This window comes from Juglans microcarpa x Juglans regia, chromosome 6D (assembly GCF_004785595.1).
Source record: "Juglans microcarpa x Juglans regia isolate MS1-56 chromosome 6D, Jm3101_v1.0, whole genome shotgun sequence".
NCBI classification, from domain to species: domain Eukaryota; kingdom Viridiplantae; phylum Streptophyta; class Magnoliopsida; order Fagales; family Juglandaceae; genus Juglans; species Juglans microcarpa x Juglans regia.
Window position 1 is genome coordinate 11597334 of NC_054604.1, and position 19837 is coordinate 11617170.

The following is a 19837-nucleotide window of genomic DNA, read 5'->3' on the forward strand; positions in this document are numbered from 1 at the left end:
AGGAGGTGTTACAAACTTATAAATGTATACATGAACTTGGTTGATGACCATTTAGATTCCACTTCTTAGAATCTTAGCTCATTCATTTATCTAACTCTTGAAATTTTTAAATTCATGAATATATCTTATCAATTTATGTATTACTTTTTTATATTCATTATTCTATTATACCTATAAAAGGGTGTATTGATAATCATTTGTACAACACAATAAACTAGAAGTGAATAGTATTGAGCTCCTAAAGAGTTAAATTTATATTGCAATATTTCAATTCTCTTACTATTTCTCATTCATTTCACGACAATTATGATATTTTTTTAACCTACATTTTAGTATTTTCTTTTGTGGTAATGATATGCATGTGAAATTATTTATGTGATTCTCCACTGTGGGCTTGACTGCTAGTCTTTTGCAATTGTCCGGTGGATTCATGCATGCATGTAGATTGACGCATTGCATGCTTTGTTCATCTTAGAGAATCCCCACAGGACACGTTTTCCGGAAGAGAAAGTGTGGTAATGGATGCTTTCGCTTGTTCTTTTTATCAAATATAAATTATTAATAATGAATTTTTTTAAAAATAAATGAAAGTGCCAATTCAAATAAAGCAGAGAACAATATAATGTTTTCGAAACAGAATAAAAAAGATACTGCACAAAATACAAGAACATGAGATCGCGTGGCCTAATGGATAAGGCGCTCGCCTCCGGAGCGGGAGATTGTGGGTTCGAGTCCCATCGCGATCGCCAATGTTTACTATTTTAAGTTTTTCCGTCTTCTCCGTTGCAATGCAATGCACGCCGTGACAGTTGGGGGACTCCCACCGTCCCTCCAGCTACATCCTTCACCTCAAAAATTAATGCAAGACCAAGAATATATTTCTCATAAAAAGAAAAATGTAATTTTATATTGTTATAAAAAATATTGTTGTAGTATTGTGTTAAGAATATGTTGTTAAGAGAAATGCTTCCGCTATAGAAAGATTTTACAAAAATAAATTCACATGCTGACGTGAGTTAATATAGTACGCCATATTATAAATTTAATAAAGTAAATATAACGTATCATATAAAGGTACGTTAATTTGTGAATTTACTTTTATGAAATATCTTAGAACTACTTAAAAGTTAATATGTATGTATACATTTATCAAACCCATAATGCTAGACTTTCTATTGATTTATCCTTTTCCTCAAATTTACATGTTCCATTAGTACTGACTAACAAAATGTAAAAAATAAAAACTAATTCCACAAACCATTTTCCATGAAACAGAGCCATAACGTTCTGTTTATCTATATGCAACATGCCTGCCCGTCTACTTTCTTTTAGCATCCACACAACTTAGGCAGAGGGAATGTGTAAATACGAACCTCATAACTGTATATAGCAACGAATGGCTGCTGACAGGCCTTTTGATTTACACCTCGTTTATTTTTATAACTCCTCTCTGCTCATTTCTTCTAATCTAATTATTACAACTTTTCTAAATTTCCATACAAGATAAAATAAACAATTCAATTTTTTCAAATATCAAAACAAAAATAATATTAAAAAAATATATTCTAATAATATTTTATTCAACTTTTAACTTTAATCTCAACTCATCTCATCTCATTTGCGAAAACAAGCGAGGCTTTAAGCAATTCTACCATACGAATGCTTGATCTACATGTAAAGATGGTTTTTTCGGAAAAAAAGGATAATAAAAAATAGTACAAAAAGTCTAGCAACTGGGAATCATCTTTTGAATAAGAAAACGGGCATGGGAGCCCAAGGTTTGTTCAATATCTGGAACTTGCGGCAAACCCACTCATCCACCGGCAATCCAGAAGCAAATGCTTGAATTGTCTCCCATTCCTGCCTGGATATCAGAAAAATAACGAAAGATATATCTGTTAATGGTTATTAAAACATTTATCTACAACAGACCCAAAGGGACCAAAGCCTTAAAAAACAGCTACCCAAAAAAGGAATTTTTGTGTGAGGAGGGCAAACAAATACATAGACACAGATGCATCAGTCTTCCTGTGCGAGCATATTTATGTAAATCCGAAACGGAAAAGTTCTATTAATTTTATCACAAGTCATAAATTATAACTGTACAAAAAAGTTGTGTAAAATAATCTCAAACAGAACTTTCCTTTTGAATACAAAAGTTTCTTAGTTTGCCATAGGAAATTGTATACGATATGAAATGACTAGGTAATGCAGGATTACATATATATACATATGCAAGCGTGCGTGTTGTGTATGTATTAACAAAAAGTATTGATCATTCTCTATATAAATTACAAACTATGGAATCACACTCATGTAGACCACATAAAATTCCACCTACAAAATAACAATCTTATTCAACTCTCAGGTTACAACTTAGTAATGGTAGAAGAGTTTGCAAAAAATCCAGTAAAACTTGTACTAAATTACATTGGAATCTCCACCGAACAATCACAGTTTACCAACTGAAGTAGAAAACTTAAAATGGCCTATGAAATTAACAAATTACTCGTTCAAACAGTAATGTCTTACCAAACAACCACTATGAACTTGAACTTAAACTGCCTCAACTGTTTTCATTGCAAGCAGAACTAAGGCACTAAAAGGGGGAAAAAGGCTTAACCAGATTGATTAGTAAGAAAAAACACAATCATTAACAATAAACTAGCTATATAAGCAGAAGTACATCTATTAATAATAATAATTGAGCAGAGCAGAAGTATTACCATCCGCCAGGATGCCCCACATAAACCACTAAGCTTATAAGCCCTCCAGGCATTACAGTTTCTTTTGCAGCTTCCAGTGCAAGTAAAGTCGTCTCTGGCTTTGTGATTATTGCCTTGTCACCACCAGGAAGGAAACCTAAGTTGAAAGCAACAAGCCTAAAAGCACCCAGGTCATCAAATTATGCCTTTTCTGAAAGCACTTTTCTTGTTTTCCTTAATGAAATGCATAAATATGTCTTTGATTAAAAATTAACAGATACATTCATTGGGTCTGGAGTCCACAACCACAAGCACATCCTCCCAGTCAAATTTATGGGCACAAAAGGTGGCATTCGAGCTAAAGCCATTGGCTTAATGAAATGCAGGAATATTAATTAAGCTATGGCCTGGCTCAATATGAATCCATGATATTGAAGATTTTAATTGATTATCATATCTTAATACATCTACAATAAGAAGTACAATAAATGGCTGTTAGATGTTTTACATATTTCTTCTTTCTAGTAATTTGTGTTGTTAATTTCTTCTATAATTAATGTTTTCTTTAAATTATATATAATTTCTTTTATTAGAAACTCCTTACAAAGCAGTATGCTTGGAGGCCAGATCTTGATGGTTTAGCTTTTGATACCACTGACTCTTTTGAGTGCTACATGGCTTGAACGACCTTTTGAGGAGAATGAAGTTTTAAGGATAAAGCTCCTGGTTTCGACGGCTTTACCATGACATTTTTTCAGGTTTGTTGGGACATTGTATGGGAAGACATTATGAAGGTGTTTCAGGAATTGCATTCTTTTGGGAGTTTGAAAAGAGTCTAAATGCGACCTTCATTGCACTTATTCCAAAGAGGGCGGGGGCTTCTAATGTGAAGGGTTTTTCATGGTTTACAAAATCATTTCCAAAGTTCTTGCCATCCGTTTGAGCACGGTTATGGGGATGATTATTTCAAAATCTCAGAATGATTTCGTTAAAAGGAGACAAATTCTGGATTCAACATTAATAGCCAATGAATGTTTTGGAAAGTAGAATTAAATCGGGAGTGCCGGGTATTTTATGTAAGCTTGACATGGAGAAGGCTTTTGATCAAGTCAATTGGGAAATTGGGATTTTCTTTTTTTACCGACTAGGGAGATGTGGCTTTGGGAGGAGGTGGTGTAAGTGGATTACGCATCGTGTTTTGACAGCACGATTCTCAGTGTTAGTACACAACTCTCCCGTGGGCTTCTTTAATAGTACCCGTGGTTTGAGACAAGGGGATAAGTTGTCTCCCTTCCTTTTTGTCATAGTTATGGATGCACTTGGCCGAATGCTGAGGGCTGCAATTTATGGTGGTTTCTTGGCAGGTTTCTTGGTGGGTGGGTCTTATAATGGATTGATTAATGTTTCTCACCTTTTGTTTGCATATGATACGTTACTTTTTTGTGATGTGAATCCAGGTCAGGTGCACATTGAGAGCACACTTGCTTTGTTTTGGGGCTGTGCAAAAGGTGAATCTTGGAAATCTGAGATTGTTCCGGTGGGCCCTGTGCGAAATATTAGCAGTTTGGCAAACATTCTGGGTTGCCAAGTTTCTTCATTGCCACTAAGAGATCTTGGTCTCCCTTTGGGGGCTGTTTTTCAGGCAAGAGCATTTTCAAATCGGGTGATAGAGAAGTGGAGAGAAGGTTCGCGAGATGAAAGCGGTTGTACCTGTCGAAACAGAAGAATCACCTAAATCAAGAGCACTCTTTCTAATCTCCCTACATATTTTCTCTCACTATTTCCCATACCAGTTGGCGTGGCTAATCGGGTTGAAAAGATTTTTTGAGAGTTCTTGTGGAGAGGTATCGGGGAGGAAGCCAAGTTCTATTATGTTAGTTGGGAAAAGATATGTACCCCACTGTCATGTGGAGGGTTGAGAGTTATGAAGTTGAGGACCTTCAATAAAGCCCTTTTAGGAAGTGGTTATGGATGTATCATTAGGAAAGTGAGTCTTTGTGGAGGGCTGTGATTGATTCCAAATATGGGAGTGCTTGGGGGAGTTGGTGTTCTAATGAGGTTAAAGGTACACATGGTGTGGGGGTGTGAAAAAATCTTGGGAGTGGTTGGGATGAATTCACCAAACATGTTTGTTTTGCAGATGGGGATGGCTCTACGAATAGTTTATGGCATAATTCATGGTGTGGTGGTAGGGCCCTTAGTGCTGCTTTTCCAGGTCTTTTTGTATCACTCAGAATCAGAGTGCTTTAGTGGTAGATGTTTTGGATTGCTCGAGTGGTTTCCCCTCAATGGAATCAATGTACATTTTTCTAGAGCAGCAAATGATTAGGAAATGTCAGTTTGCTGTATGATACGAGTATTGGCCGGGCTGAGATGGAGAAGATGGTCTGGATTCACACCGGAAACAAGAAGTTTTCAGTCTGCTCTATGTACAAGCTGCTGACTAGTCTGAATGTGGCACATTCTTTTCCTTGGAAGTGTATTTGGAGGAGTAAGGCGCCTTCTAAGGTTGCTTTCTTTGGTTGGACAGCTTCTCTAGGGAAAATTCTGACCTTGGACAATCTTCGGAAGCATGGCTTAATTGTTATGGATTGGTGCTACATGTAAAAAATGTGGCGAATCGGTGGATCCTTTGTAATGGATGGATTTAGTTCCAACGACTTTCATGCTGTTTTTCAGCTTTAGTTTGTAATTAGGTGTTTTCTCTTATATACTTCCTGTGTACTTGGGCTACGCCTAATTACGTGGTTTTCAATAAATTTATTACTTAAAAAAAGAAAAAGAAAACTTCCACCAAATCATGAATGCCTAGGACATCTAAATTGACCAAATGTACATGCAATTGGTCGTAAGATCTGGGGCACTATTTGTGGAGGTAGCTAATGTGCTAGTTGATATTGATATTTGGACCACGCTTGGGAAACTATAATGTTTTGCCAGTCTTAAGAGCCTGTTAATAAAATGTCATTTATGATAAAGCCTTTCAAGCAAGTTGTATCAGAAAGGAATATAAAGGAACCTCCTAGAAATTTCTTAAAAAATGGGTCAGGGATATGCATGCTTAGCACCGCTAAAATCGAATGGTAATACGTTCAATTTTCTTTTTAAGAGTTACCCTAGAACAATTTTAACATGTTTAAGTATGACTACTGATAAGGGATCTGAGCAATCGGGTTGAAGGCCCTCCTACTTTGTTTTGAAGCAGCTTCCGAGTTGAAAGTGAAATTGGACAAATCAGAGATGGTGCCTATTGAATGTCTTCAGCATATAAGACAGTTGACTAGTACTCTGGGGTGTAAGATTGCCTCACTCCCTATGACCTACCTTGGGCTACCGTTGGGGGCCGCCTCGAGAGCGATTGCATTATGGGACACAGTGATTGAGAAAGTAGAGCGTCAATTAGCAGGATAAAAGAGAATGTAGTTGTCAAAAGGTGGTAGGATTACCCTGATAAAGAGTACATTATCAAACCTACCAACCTATTTTTTGTCCCTATTCCCTATTCTAGCAAGTGTGGCGCTTCGTATTGAGAAACTTCAACGGGATTTTCTGTGGGGTGGAATAGGCGAGGAGTTCAAATTCCACCTAGTCAGATGGGAGAAGGTATGTAGCCCTCTCTCTAATGGTGGTTTGAACATTAGAAATTTGAGAATTTTTAATGGGGCGTTACTTGGGAAATGGTTGTGGAGATACCATAAAGAACCAGAAGCCCTATGGAAGTTGGTGATTGAGAACAAATATGGTGGCTTATGGGGGGGATGGTGTACTAATAAAGTGAGAGGGGCATATGGAGTGGGGTTGTGGAAACATATAAGAAGAGGATGGGAGGTCTTTACTCGTCACACAAGATTTCGTCTAGAAGAGGGGGTCAGGATAAAATTCTGGTATGATACTTGGTGTGGTAACTGTGCTCTAAAGGATTTATTTCCTTCACTCTTCAGGGTTGCAAGTGCCAAAGATGCTTCAGTGGCGGAAGTCATGGTGATAGTGGGGGAACAAATCCAGTGGAACATCAATTTTGGTCGGGCGGCACAAGATTGGGAAATGAACAATTTTGAAGCCCTTTTCAGCCTTTTGTACTCAATAAAACCGAGCAACCAGCATGATGATTTATTGTGCTAGTTGAGTTTGGCTCAACAACCAAACACAACCCTAGGTTACTGAGGCAAAGTGAGAAAGCCTAGAGTGAGAAACTGCAGCTAAATTATTCTGTTCATGCTTGTTCGATAAACACAGTTGCTTAAAGTTGGAGTATCTTGAGTGTGGCATACCAGTTTTGATTTTAGGGTTTATAAGTAAATTTTTTTCCTAGTAATCTTATATTTTTTTTAGAATTTATATTTTTATTTTGATTATAGTTTTATCAGAATTTATATGTACTTTATCTTTATATTTTCTATTATAGTTGCGATTTATGATTTGTTAGAGTTTTGTTTTAATAAGGATTTCTAAGTGTATCAGATTTTGTTACTACGGTTTTGTTTTGAAATTCAAAGTTTAAATTTTTGTTCTAGTCACCGAACCTCATCACATTGTTAGCCTCTGTTTGAAAACTTCAAACCACCCAACCCGTGTGTTTCTCTCGGTGATTTTGTTTGTTTTGCTAACGTCCTAGTGGAACACCAACTCTATTGCCGTGTATTCCTCTACTCATGCACGTCTATGCTCTTCTAGGGTTTCTCTAATTTTCTATCACCTACCATTATAAATATCACTTACCTCATACGAGAGGAGTATCTCGTGAGCCACCCCTTAGCATCTGTTTCTGAAACACCCAGAGTACCAAAACACTGCCGTTTAAGCCCTAGATTCTTCCAACCGCCGCCGACCACCATAGGACATCAAAGCACTACCCGTGGAACCAGAAACTGCCGACCAGCTCAGCCCCAGCACACCCACTCCATTCCGGTAAGATCTCGACCGCCGCAGCCTTGATTTTGATTTCGGTAGTTCTCGGCTAACTCTCTCTCTCTTTCTCTCACTCGGCGCCGACCACCATAGGAACCCTCAGTCGCGCCGCCGGTCACTCCCAGCCGCCAGCGTCGCCATCGCCTCAGCCCTCCCTCGGTGAGCCACCATCGCAGACCCTCTCCCTCGCTCTCAACTCTCTGTTTCTCAGGTTTAAGCAATGGGTTTCGGGTTTTGTTGAACCCGTGAGTTCTTTTAATGGGTTTTGGGCCTTAGGCCTTGCTCGAGTGTTGAGCTCATTGTTTGTTGGGCTCATGTAATATAGTTTTATTTTATGGGCCAGAGATTTTAACCCTTTTTACAGACTATAATAATGTTCAATTGAATATGATCTTATTTTATTTCAATAATTATTTTAGTGAAATTTATTGAGTTTAATATTACTAGTTGAGTTATTAAATAAATGTAGTTAATTAAAGGTTCATTTTTTTAATAAAAATGTTTAAAGAATTAGAAATATGTTTTTTAAAGAATAATGTTAAGTCTAATATTTGAATTAAATTTCCTTTGTCAATTTAGTAAAATTTTAATAAAATTTCTATGTTAAGAATTTAGTGGAATTGGTTAAGTTTCTTATAAGATTTAATAATTATGTTGAGAAATGAAACTTAGTTTAAGATTTTAAGTTTTTGTGAATTATTTTAAAATAGCTCGAGTATTTCTACTAAATTATAAATTAGTATTTTAAGTAATTTAAATACTATGAATTATTGATTTTAGTGTTAAACAAATATTGGTTTGACTATATTTTAGAATTTCGAATTTAGTTAAGTAAGATATTAGTATTTATTTATTTCCAAACAATTTAGTGATAGTTATTTATTGAATATAGGTCTCAAGTTACGAAGTATTATTCAAGAAGAAACGCATCGAGGTAAGTAAATTTGATCATAAATTAGGCCATCACAGTTAGCTTATATGTATGTATTATCCAAGCCAGTTCATTGATAGCCACTATTTATGAACCGCTCATGTCATATGCAAGCATGTCATCTAGCATAGCATACGACTATGTCATTCCGCATCATGTTTAAATTCAGAATTTATGATTATATATGTAGTATGTCATGCATCTCATCTGTATAAGATACGTAAGCCATCTTAAATTCAAGTGTATGATAATATCAGATCAGTTAATAAGATGGTCATTCAGATGCATGGTACCAATGCAGTTCAGTTCAGGGTGGTGTGCAAGCCATGAACTCAGTCGTGGTCCACCATAGTATGCTAGAATACTATCAGCAGTTCCCCTTGCTGCAGCGGGATGTGGGGCTGGTGCACAACCTTGCACACAGGGTTAAGTGTGTTGGCCAGTCAGATAAATCAGTTAAATTAGTCAGATCAGTCAGTTAATTCAGTTAAAACAGTCATACATAGCATAAGCATCAGCATGAATCAGTCATGAATTTTTTAAGCTCAGCATGAAAGTTGTTATGAAAATCTTATGTTTATTACGTTTACGTTGTGATAGATTTCTTACTGAGTCATCGACTCATTTTAGTTTGTTTTCATGTTTTTAACCACCCAGGTGAAGATGATGATTACGAGCAGGCAGGCCAGGAGTAGAAGGAGCATTTATTTTTTTTTTTTTTAGTTCAGACTTTCTAAAATAAACATGTTTTTTTTTTTTATTGCATGAATTTATTTCAGTTTATTTCATTTAATGTTTTGGAAGACAGTTTTATTTGACATTTTCCGCATAATAAAAGTTCAGTTTTTTTAATTATGAAATTATGGGATCTATTACCGGATTATTTTTATGGAAAATACGTGGCACTCCTAGCCTACGGGAAGGGGGTGTTACATTGAGTTTGATAGGTTGAGAAATATATATAAGTATATACATATTTCGTCAATTCAAATAGCTTTGATGTTACATATAGATCCTCTGCTTCAAAACAAGTATCAAGTTGTAGGGAGTACCTCACAGAGGCCTTCTCTGGAACAACTTTGTCCAGTTCACTGTGGCATATGGGCAGGAGCTTGACAAGGTCTCTCTGCATACATTTGCAACTCATAAGCAATTGCATCGACTTTTCTAATCTTACGAAAACAACTTTTAAAACCATACACCATGTTCCCAATTCCAAAAGACAATACACGATTACATATGGATGTAGTGAGAAAAAAAACTGAGCATTTCAGCTTTAATGATAGGACCAATAGTACTTATGTGTTATCTTTGGTGTCTATGGTTACATATTAGACACATAAAAGTTCACTATAGGTACAGAAATTAAAAAAGAATATAAAATCCTAGAGAGTCTAAGGAGCATTCGGAATCATATTTGTATCTATATTAGCAAGAATACAGCTTTAATTTTCTTTTTTCCGTTTTCCCATTATACATAGATAGATCTTTTTTCACTTTTCTAGACAATCAATAAAAGGGTTCAGATCTCTACTAAATATTGAAAATGCTAACAAACAAAGGCTATTCTTTCCTCATCCTCCAGTGGACTCTGCAATTACCAGTTAAATGGTAGATAAAGACCAACCTGTACACTAACAAGTGTGGGTGGGCTGTTTTTAATTTGTTTTCCTTTTTTTTTAGGGTTGAGACGTTTGCTTAGTTCCATGTTTGATTAAATTCAAGTAATAGAATTACAGGAGTTAGCAAACAGTTGGTTAAGACTATCAGTAATCCAAGGACATGCAATTTTAACCAATGGAACTGCAAGTAATTCTGTGAGTTTACTTCCAATCAATTGACTATGAAAATTTTTAAAAGAAACCAAATTGTAATACCTCGAATTGACTAAAGGAGCATGGTGAATGGGATCACACATTGCCCAGGAGGGAGAAGTTTTGGGGATCCATAATGATTCCATGGGAGTCCAATTGTAACTTTAATAGCTCTTTTGGAGTATAAACCTAGTTGTCAAGCTTTATTTGGGTTGTTACATGAATATAACTATTATATAATATATAAATATATATATATATATATTCTTTTTTATAAGTAAAAATTTATTAATACCAATAGGCGTAACCAAGTACACTGGATGTATACAAGAGAAAACACCTAGTTGGGGTGAAAAAAAGATACAAGGAACAATAAGCCCAACAAAGCCCTAGCCCAACAACAAACCCATCTAGGAAAATGAACCTAACAAAGCCCTAGCCCAAGCCCAAAAATGCGCCTGCTCCAAACCACCACCAGTGCACTAATGCCTATCCCGCCAAACCAGATTTTTCCCACCAGTGCATCTGATCTAAGCTTTCACAGAATACACCCACTTACTACCAATAGGTATCACAGAAGAAGGACAAGACACAATATCCCAAGTGTTATTGGCCGCTAGTGCATCCATTTCTACTTGCATGGCATTCCTCCAACACTCATGTTCCATAGCCTACTTATAAGAGGAGGGAATAGCAATAGAAGAAAGTGTAGCAGACATAGAAGAATGAGATGAAAAACCATATCGATACGGGGGTTTGGAGACTCTAGAAGTATGCCAACGAGATGGTGGATCATAAGATGTGTCAAGAGATTGATCAGGAGCCACAGGCGGATGCTCAGGAGGGGCAGAAAGAGCGGTCAGATCCGCTGGATGAGATGGTTTATGCCTGGTGTAAACACAACCAGGTTTAAACCGAGCGGAAGCTGGTGAAATTTGGCAAAACACAGTAACTAGGAGGAATAGGGTCTAGATGAGTATGAAAAAATTATTTTTTGTCAAAGAACACCACATTGCGAGAAACTCGAATGCGTTTAGCTTGAGGATCAAAACAAAAAAAAACCCTTCTGAAAAGAATTATACCCTAAAAAGGCACATTTGGCTGATTGAGCAGAAAGTTTGTGTCTTTCGTGAGATTGAAGATGCACAAAATAAACACAACCAAAATGAGTGCAATTGAGAATAGTCTGGGGAGTGGCCAAATAGCAAAGAATAAGGAGAAACATTGTCTAATACTGGAGTAAGTAACCTATTAATTAAATACACAGCAGTAGACAAAGTTTCACACCAAAAACGAGAGGGCACACTCGAATCAATTAGGAGAGCCCTGACCATATCAAGAAGATGATGATTATTTCTTTCAGCTACTCCATTTGTTGTGGAGTATATGGACAAGAACGTTGAGAAAAAATTCCTTGATCTTGAAGGAACATTTGAAACTCAATAGATATATATTCTCCTCCTGAATCAGAGCGAAGAACCTTAAGAGAGGCAGATAATTGATTAGTGAGATAAGCCAAGAAACGCTTGAATACCAGAAATACTTCATTCTTAATGTGAAGAAAGTAAATCCACGTAAAATGAGTGTAATCATCAATAAACGTCACAAAATATTTATAACGATCATGAGATTCTATCGGGGCAATACCCCACACATCACTATGAATAACATCAAAGCCACGAGTGGCATTAGATCCTATTGAAGGAAAAGGCAAAATTTTACTTTTAGCTAACTTGCATGTATCACAATCAAAATTTAATTGATCAAGAGAATAGAAATCTTTATTGCCAATTAAACCGGAAGATAACAACTTATGAAGTGTGTGAGAATTGGGATGGCCCAACCACCTATGCCAATCCTTCACACTCAAAGTACCAACATTACAAGAAAACGAAGATAAAGACTTTGACTCAACAGATTTTGAATCTAAACATAAAGGAAACAGCCGGCCCTCTTTAAGACCCCTCGCGATCATCTTCCCGGTCACCTGATCCTATACAAGACAACTAGAAGAAGTGAATGACACTCTACAATTGTTGTCAACTAATTGTCTAATAGAAATCAGATTAGTATTTAATGAAGGAGACACCAAAACATTATTTATGGAAGGAGAAATGTAACCTACGACAGTGATAGGTAGGGAACTACCATCTGCCGTGTGAATTTTAAGTGGACCAGCATACTGTGAGACATTAACAAGAGAGTGAGAGGCACTTGTCATATGGTTGGTGGCACCAGAATCAAAATACCAAGGTTTAGAGGCATATTTGGTTTTACCTGAAATACCAAAAGCTGAAAGAGCTGAGATGATCATTTGTTGGACCATTTCCGGTGTAATAGAGGTGGGATTTTGAGAAGTGGAAGCTTAAACATGAGAGGAAGTGGCCAAGGTAGAGTTGGCAACACTAGTAGCCTTGGCAGCAGCTGAATAGGCAGTTTCTTGGCGACGTGGAGGACATATTGGGCAATCCTTGATGATATGTCCTTGCTTCTTGCAATAGTTGCAAGTTTTCTTAGAACAATTTGCAGCGAGATGCCCATAACCTTTGCAACTATAGCATTGAGTAGTGCTCAAATCCCTCCCTTTGGTTTTTCCTTGAGCTGCATATGCCACAGGAGCTGGAGTAGCTTGTTCCATGGCTGTTTGGGTCATCAATCTTAGCTCCTCTTGAAATATATCTCCCAAACACATATCAAGTGGAGGCACAGCATCTCGGTTCATTAGATTAGAACAAATAAATTCAAATTCAGGCCTTAGTTTCATAAGAAATTGTGCCCGCATACTTGCGTCATAAATAGCTTGAATATTGGCCAAACTTGTTGCTAGAATTGAAGTGTATACAATATCTATATACTCAGCCCACAAGTTATAAAAACCAGAATAAAACTCCTTGACAGAGAGAGCTCCTTGAGAGAAATTCGACATCTCTAGTTCGAGTTGAAATCTCCTAGCTGCATTATTCTGAGTATACAGCCGCTTGAGATGATTCCACATATCACGAGCATTCTTGAATGAGCGTAAATTCAACAAATATATGGGGATCAACAAGTCCAAGAATCGAAGACATGACTCGAGCATCCTTGTTTTCCCAAGAAGCCCACCGATCTTTGTCCTCCGGTGCCACACTACTCCCATCAATATAACCCCAAAGTTCCTTTCCTTTCACCAATAGTTGAAACTGAAAGACCACACAACATAATTATTTCCATTGAATCAAACCAGAAGACAATATCTAATTTCAGAAGACATGATAGGCAAGAAACCCTTGCCGCAACCCTTGAGACTAGAGAAAAAAATAGCCACAACTCTGGAAACAGAAAAACCCTAGCCGAGAATCTGGAAACCAGAAAAAAAAACCCTAGCTGAAATCTTAGAATCAGAAAAACCTAGAATTCTTGACCTTTCTCTGATACCATAACAATTTTCTTTGGCTGAATGTCTCATCTTGTTCCTTCTCATTCATCAAAAAGCAAAAAAATAGCATGTATTCCACCTAGATGCAGACCACGGGTTGAACACGTTAGAAATCAGATCCAGGAACCTAACTTTAATGCCAAGAAAAGAGAATCCTCTCATCTAAAAACAAATTAGTAAGAGCATTGGCATTGGTTTCATCAAAGTTATCTCTAAAATTTGATGAAAAGTACATGATTTCTATAAATCCAAAACTTTCCTAGCCATAACTCCACATTGAATTAGTTATTGAATTCATCAAAATAATAATATAATATTATTTTTTTAATAAAAATATTTTTATTTTTTTTCATATTTTACAATTACATTAATCATATATTAATTAATAATTTAATTTGATTCTTACATTATTATTACAAGACGGTTGGAGATTAAACGTGAATAAAAAAGACTTTTGGAGATTAAAAGTGAATAAAAAATAGATTTGATGAGTGAATAGTAGCCCTTCAAATTTGAAGAAACCTATCCATTAACTGTAGCTCAAAGTTTCACACTTAAATCCTTGACTAATCCAATGCAGCCCTATTTTGATGAAGTTCATCAAATTTTGCATTTGGCTAGGCTTTTGATGAAGCCAATGCCAATGCTCTAACTCTATAGCAGGCTGTCTGTACCAGCATTTCTATAAGCACCAAACTCAGTCCCTGGACTCCTAACCTAATAGAGCTTACTGACTAGTTGGCATTCCTTTTAGGTATAAGTAATAAATTTATGGTAATCTCACTTTATATATAACATTTTGTTAAATACAACAATGGTAGTCCATATTTACATGCTTAGGCAAGACTCCAGGTGATAAGGACTAAAACATTTCCAGCTCTGTATTTCTGGCTTTTAAGATTAGAGAGCCACAGTAACTTATAAAACAAACAAAGTGTACACAGGCTATGCCTATTTCATTCGTATTAATATAATTACTCTTACTTATAAATAAATAAATAAATAAATAAAACAAACAAAACACAAAAGATTAGACAGCCATGGCAATTTAGTTCAAGTACAGCTATATGTCAAAACTGAAAATGGATTATTGCAAAATAGTTTCCCTTAATTGTGCAAAATTAGTAGGGTAACATCTCTTGAATTACAAAATTTTTTATCTTTTGCATTCCTTGAAGAATCCAAAGTAAAAGGTAACTGAAAGTGCAAAATTGGGGCACCTCATTTGCATTGACGGACTCTTCCAACAAAGAATTAGTGTTTACTATAGCATCCTTCTGAATATCCATGGCATAAACACATCCCCTACCTAATTCATCAGAAACCATTTTGAGCAATGCTAAGGTATCATAGCCATTGCCACAAGTGGCATCAATGACTGTATCCCCTTTCTTGACAACATGTTTCCATACCCTGGTATACAGAGGCAGTAGAAGATCAGAAGTCAGAATAGGCTTGCACTGAATAATAAGCAAAAGTATATACTAGTGAACCAATCTGGAGATGGTTAAAGTAAGAAAGCTACTTTAAGTTTCTCAGCAAAGGATCTGATGAATTCATATATATAACCAATTAACCATTGATGTGTTGATAACAAGAAGCAACATCTAGAATGTGTAGTCAAATCACAGTGAACTGATAGAACAGATTCTCCTCTTAAAGATGACCAAATTACTGATGAGATAGGAAGTTAGACAAGTATGGAATGAAAGGAAAGCATCTCATCAACCAACTGTAGATCAATTGAAAGAGTATCAAGCATCAACCATGGCTAATTCCTAACTATGCTTCTTAAAAAGAAACTCATGGTACGTTTTCTTATACCAAAACAACTTTATACACAAATACAAATGCGCATACAAGCACATGAACACCTTACACACAGACGCACGCCCCAAAGAAAACCCGAGGCATCAGCTCTAAATTGAAAGGCCAAAAGCTGCAATTTATCATTAACAAAAAGAAAAGGAACTCCTCATCACCAGTATTTAGATTGGGCCTATTAAATATTAATTTTGCTTAGTTTGCTCCTACTACAAAGCTAACAATCAACAAAAATGCAATTTCACAGTTAGCCAGGATAATTTTTGGCCCATTCCCTTGATAATCATGCTTAGGTGTCTGTCTTGTATATGTCCTTGTACTTGGGCTATGCCTATTACCATCAATAAAATTCTTATTTACTTAAAAAAAATGGCCTTATTGCCCTGTATTATCAGTGAAAATCTCCAGTGCTATATGATATAATCTCTTGGCCTTAAACGCAATGTTCATACAGGTAACATCAAGGTAGATTGCGATCTGGGTGAATTATAAGCTCATCATTCTTATGTCTTCACTGGCCATCCCTTGAATCACATAAAACAATTACATACACAGCATTAGAAAATATAAGTCCTATAACTGCATACTTTTATCACTAGTCATTACTGCAGTAATGCAGCCATTGTTGCATTGAGAATAAAAGCATATAAAATTTCACTTTTGTAAAGGATGAAAGAATTAAACTCCAGTACGCCTTCATCAGAACAAATAAGGGTAGATAATCTCAAGAATCAAAATCTTTAAAGATTTTGTTAATAAAAATGGATACAAGACATATCTGGAGGAATTATCGAGTACTTACAAGTGAGCAACTTCTGTTGCCCTCTTCTTGCCATATATATAGCTCACTAGAACATCCTCCATTCCTAATATCAAAGCATTCACAATGTGGGAATATAAGATTCAGCAATAAAAAACAATAACTGCAGATATGTATAAGTTATGGTAATTATGTCATATACCAATCACACACACACACACACACACACATACATGTATTTATATAGAGTTATAGACAACCACACCCAGACACAGTACATGTATATATAAACTCAAATGTAGATACATGTGTGCATGGCAATGCGAATTTATTTTATTATTTTTACTTATTTACTTTTATTTTTTATTTATTAAAAAAATAAAATACATAGCCACCATGCGCATACATCCAAGTGCGCATGCTTGCACTAAGGAAAATTTATAAGAAAAATTTTATACACCACACTACCATCCTACTTTCATCACACTAAGTAAGATGTGGCATATTTATCACCATTGAATAATCATTTATTGGATGCTTATTTATCATCTAATAGTGATGAATGTACCACATCTTATTTAATAAGATGAAAGTAAAACAAAAGTGTGGTGTATAGCATTTCTCAATTTATAATCAATCAAAGATTTTATAAGTTCATTTTCATAGATAAATCCATCAGAACAGAATAAAACTTAGAATTCAGACACGAAACCCAACCCACCACAGCTACTTCCGTTTGGTTTTTGAGAAAATGTGTGAAAGAGTAAAATAATTCCTGTTACATATGACCCGAGAAACTTAAAGCTTTGATTACGTACATTCATATATAATATATATATATGTATATATAAGTGAAAGGCGGGGGGATTGATACCAGACATAGGAGTATCATCGAGGACATAAGTTTCAGAAGTTGAAGAGGCAGAAGCGAGTCCATTTCGGTCACTCGGCTTCAAGCTGAAACAGAGGTTTCTTCTAGGGCTACTCCGCGAGAGCTTTCGTGTAGAAATAAGCAGGGGTTTCCGTTGGAAAGCTAATAGGGGTTTAAAGATGGCAGAAGAACGTGAAGAGCCTCTCAGCGATAACATCTCTCCCTCACACGCGCGCGTGTGGCAACGTTCCTTCCTGGCGCTCGAAGCAAGACGGTCTTAAGACTTGCTTGACATCGCTGCATGTCAACAATAACCACATCATGACTCATTGGCATGTATGTTATTCGAATGTTATCTCCTATTTTTGCCTATAAAAAATCACGGGTACTGTAATGCCTGATAAACGGTCCGTCCGTTACGGACCAACCGTTTTGGTCCGGACCGGACTGAGATTTAGACTGATTCGATCTGGTCTATATTTTAAAGGACTGAAAAGTTTCGGTCCGGTCCATGGTCCAGGAGTTTTTGGGACCGGACCGGACCGAATGAAAAAAAAAATAAAAAAAAATATTTTATATATATTTTATATATAATAATTGTACAATTAACAATATAAAATTTTAAATATATTATAAATACTTATTAATATTCTATAAATTAACAATATTTTATATATATCTTCATCTAACCTATCACTATTAACAATATAAAATTTTAAATATGTTATTAACACTTGTTAATATTCTATGAATTAACTAATATATAATATCAATTAGTTAATTATATAGTAATTATATAAATTAGCAATATAATTTCATTGACTATATAAAATATCTTTTTATTGAGTTTGTTACATAATCCACATTAATAAGTTACTTAATTTAATTTAGTATTTTCAATAAATTTTTTTATTAATTATTTAAAAAAATAATAAAATAATAAAAAAAAGGCCGGACCGACTGGACCGGACATGACCGATTGCTATCGGTCCGGTCCGGTCCCTTTGGGTGTTCGGTCCGGTCATGTCCGGAAAAATGATGGACCAAAAATATTTGGTCCATCGCCGGACCGGACCAGACCGGACCATTTTCACCCCTAGTAATGCCTCGAATAAGATAGATAAATAACATTAAGATTGGTTTAGATAGTGAAGTGAGATGAGATGATTTTAAAATATTTTTTAATATTATTATTATTTTATAATTTAAAAAAATTGAATTATTTTTTATATTTTATATAAAAATTTAAAAAAATTATAATAATAAGATAAAATGAGTTGAAAATAATTAAAAATGTTTGTATATTCCAACGAAGTAAATTCTACTTGAAAATCTTTATCCAATTTATTTAGAAGGCGTAGCTGATCCAAAATTAGCTGTGAATTACGTATGTCTGACACATAGCGTCTAGATGAAAACACTTAAAAAGTATGGTAAATATTTTCTGTTAATTAATGGGGAGGATGAGGTGTCAATCACCCATTTGGTGGTGTGAAGCCCAGCTCCACAACACGTCCGGTCCAAATATGGACTCATAATCAAATGATAGGAAAATTAGATGAGTGGCACTTGGAGCCGGTCGGGTGTGTAATGCTAATTTACACCGGCCATTAAACAGCTGCCACGTGTAGATTTCAGCTACATTGAGAATAGAACAACATGCAGCAGATCAAATATTCACAGCATCTCCTAAAACACGATGCCAGAAGATTGAGCCATGTTGAGGAATAATCCCACATTGCTTGTGGACAAGGTCTTGGGCATGTTTATAAGTAATGAGCAATTCTCTCTTGTAGAACCGGTTTTATGAGATGAGTTAGGCCCATGAATTTCTTCATGGTATCAGAGCCTGCCACAGGACGAATGGGGGCCCACACTACTTACTCCGTGACAAGGACCAGAAAAAAAACTGGCCTGCACGTGAGGGAGGGTGTTGAGGAATAATCTCACATTGCTTGTAGACAAGGTCTTGGGTATGTTTATAAGTAATGAGCAATCCTCTCTTGTAGAACTGATTTTATGAGATGAGTTAGGCTCATGAATTTCTTCAAGCCCCTCTCCTCCTTGCCCCACCATCGGCCTCCTCCCGTCTCTCTCTCTTTGCTCTGTGTGAAAAAAACAGTCAGTATTGCTCTCACTGTCCATTATCCCCCCAACCCACGTCGGCCTGCTCCCACCATCCACTGTCTTCTAGCTCCTCCCCCCACCCCAGTCGGCCTCCATCATCCCTTCGGAAACCCTCCTGTCGGCCTCCATCGATTGAAGAATATCTGAGGTTAGAAACTCAGTCAGTGATTGATAATAAGATAGACTAAATTCTGATTTGGTTGCCTATTAAATTTTGTTTGGTTGCTGAGAAAATGTGAGAAATCACGAGGCTTTGTTGAAAAATGCACACAATCTATATGTGGATGGTTGTACATGATCTATATGAAAGTTGAAGATCTGATAATACAACCTAGTCTGCAACAAATACAACTTGATAATACAACTTGAATGCAGTCTGCAACAAATACAAGTTCTCTGGTGTGTTGGAACTTAGAATCATATGGCAGCTATGTTCTCTGGTCGAGCTATGCTGGAACTTGAAGAAGCTGAATTAGTTGATT

General features: G+C 36.1%; 1 protein-coding gene, 1 long non-coding RNA gene and 1 other non-coding gene across 5 annotated transcripts; 2 read left to right on the forward strand and 1 right to left on the reverse strand.

Annotated features, from left to right (window-relative positions):
• The first annotated feature begins 673 nt into the window (after window positions 1-673).
• On the forward strand, window positions 674-746 carry TRNAR-CCG. The gene has a single exon. It is a non-coding gene; the product is annotated as a tRNA-Arg (tRNA).
• Window positions 747-1708: 962 nt separating this feature from the next.
• Window positions 1709-17572, reverse strand: LOC121235715 (putative rRNA methylase YtqB). 3 transcript variants are annotated; one of them, XM_041132089.1, is made up of 7 exons: window positions 17232-17569; window positions 16400-16463; window positions 14994-15186; window positions 9597-9670; window positions 2727-2882; window positions 2533-2599; window positions 1727-1864 (listed from the first exon to the last, which is right to left on the reverse strand). In XM_041132089.1, the coding sequence occupies exons 1-6, from the start codon at window positions 17443-17445 to the stop codon at window positions 2557-2559; spliced, it is 744 nt and encodes a 247-aa protein (XP_040988023.1). In that variant the 5' UTR covers window positions 17446-17569; the 3' UTR covers window positions 1727-1864; window positions 2533-2556. The 3 variants fall into 3 exon arrangements, with proteins under 3 accessions (XP_040988022.1, XP_040988023.1, XP_040988024.1); XM_041132088.1 differs by lacking the exon at window positions 2533-2599 and having other exon boundaries at window positions 1709-1864; window positions 17232-17567; XM_041132090.1 differs by lacking the exons at window positions 1727-1864; window positions 2533-2599; window positions 2727-2882 and adding an exon at window positions 6824-6960 and having other exon boundaries at window positions 9478-9670; window positions 17232-17572.
• On the forward strand, window positions 4730-6923 carry LOC121235716. The gene is made up of 3 exons (XR_005934590.1): window positions 4730-4866; window positions 6122-6124; window positions 6807-6923. It is a non-coding gene; the product is annotated as an uncharacterized LOC121235716 (long non-coding RNA).
• Window positions 17573-19837: the final 2265 nt, after the last annotated feature.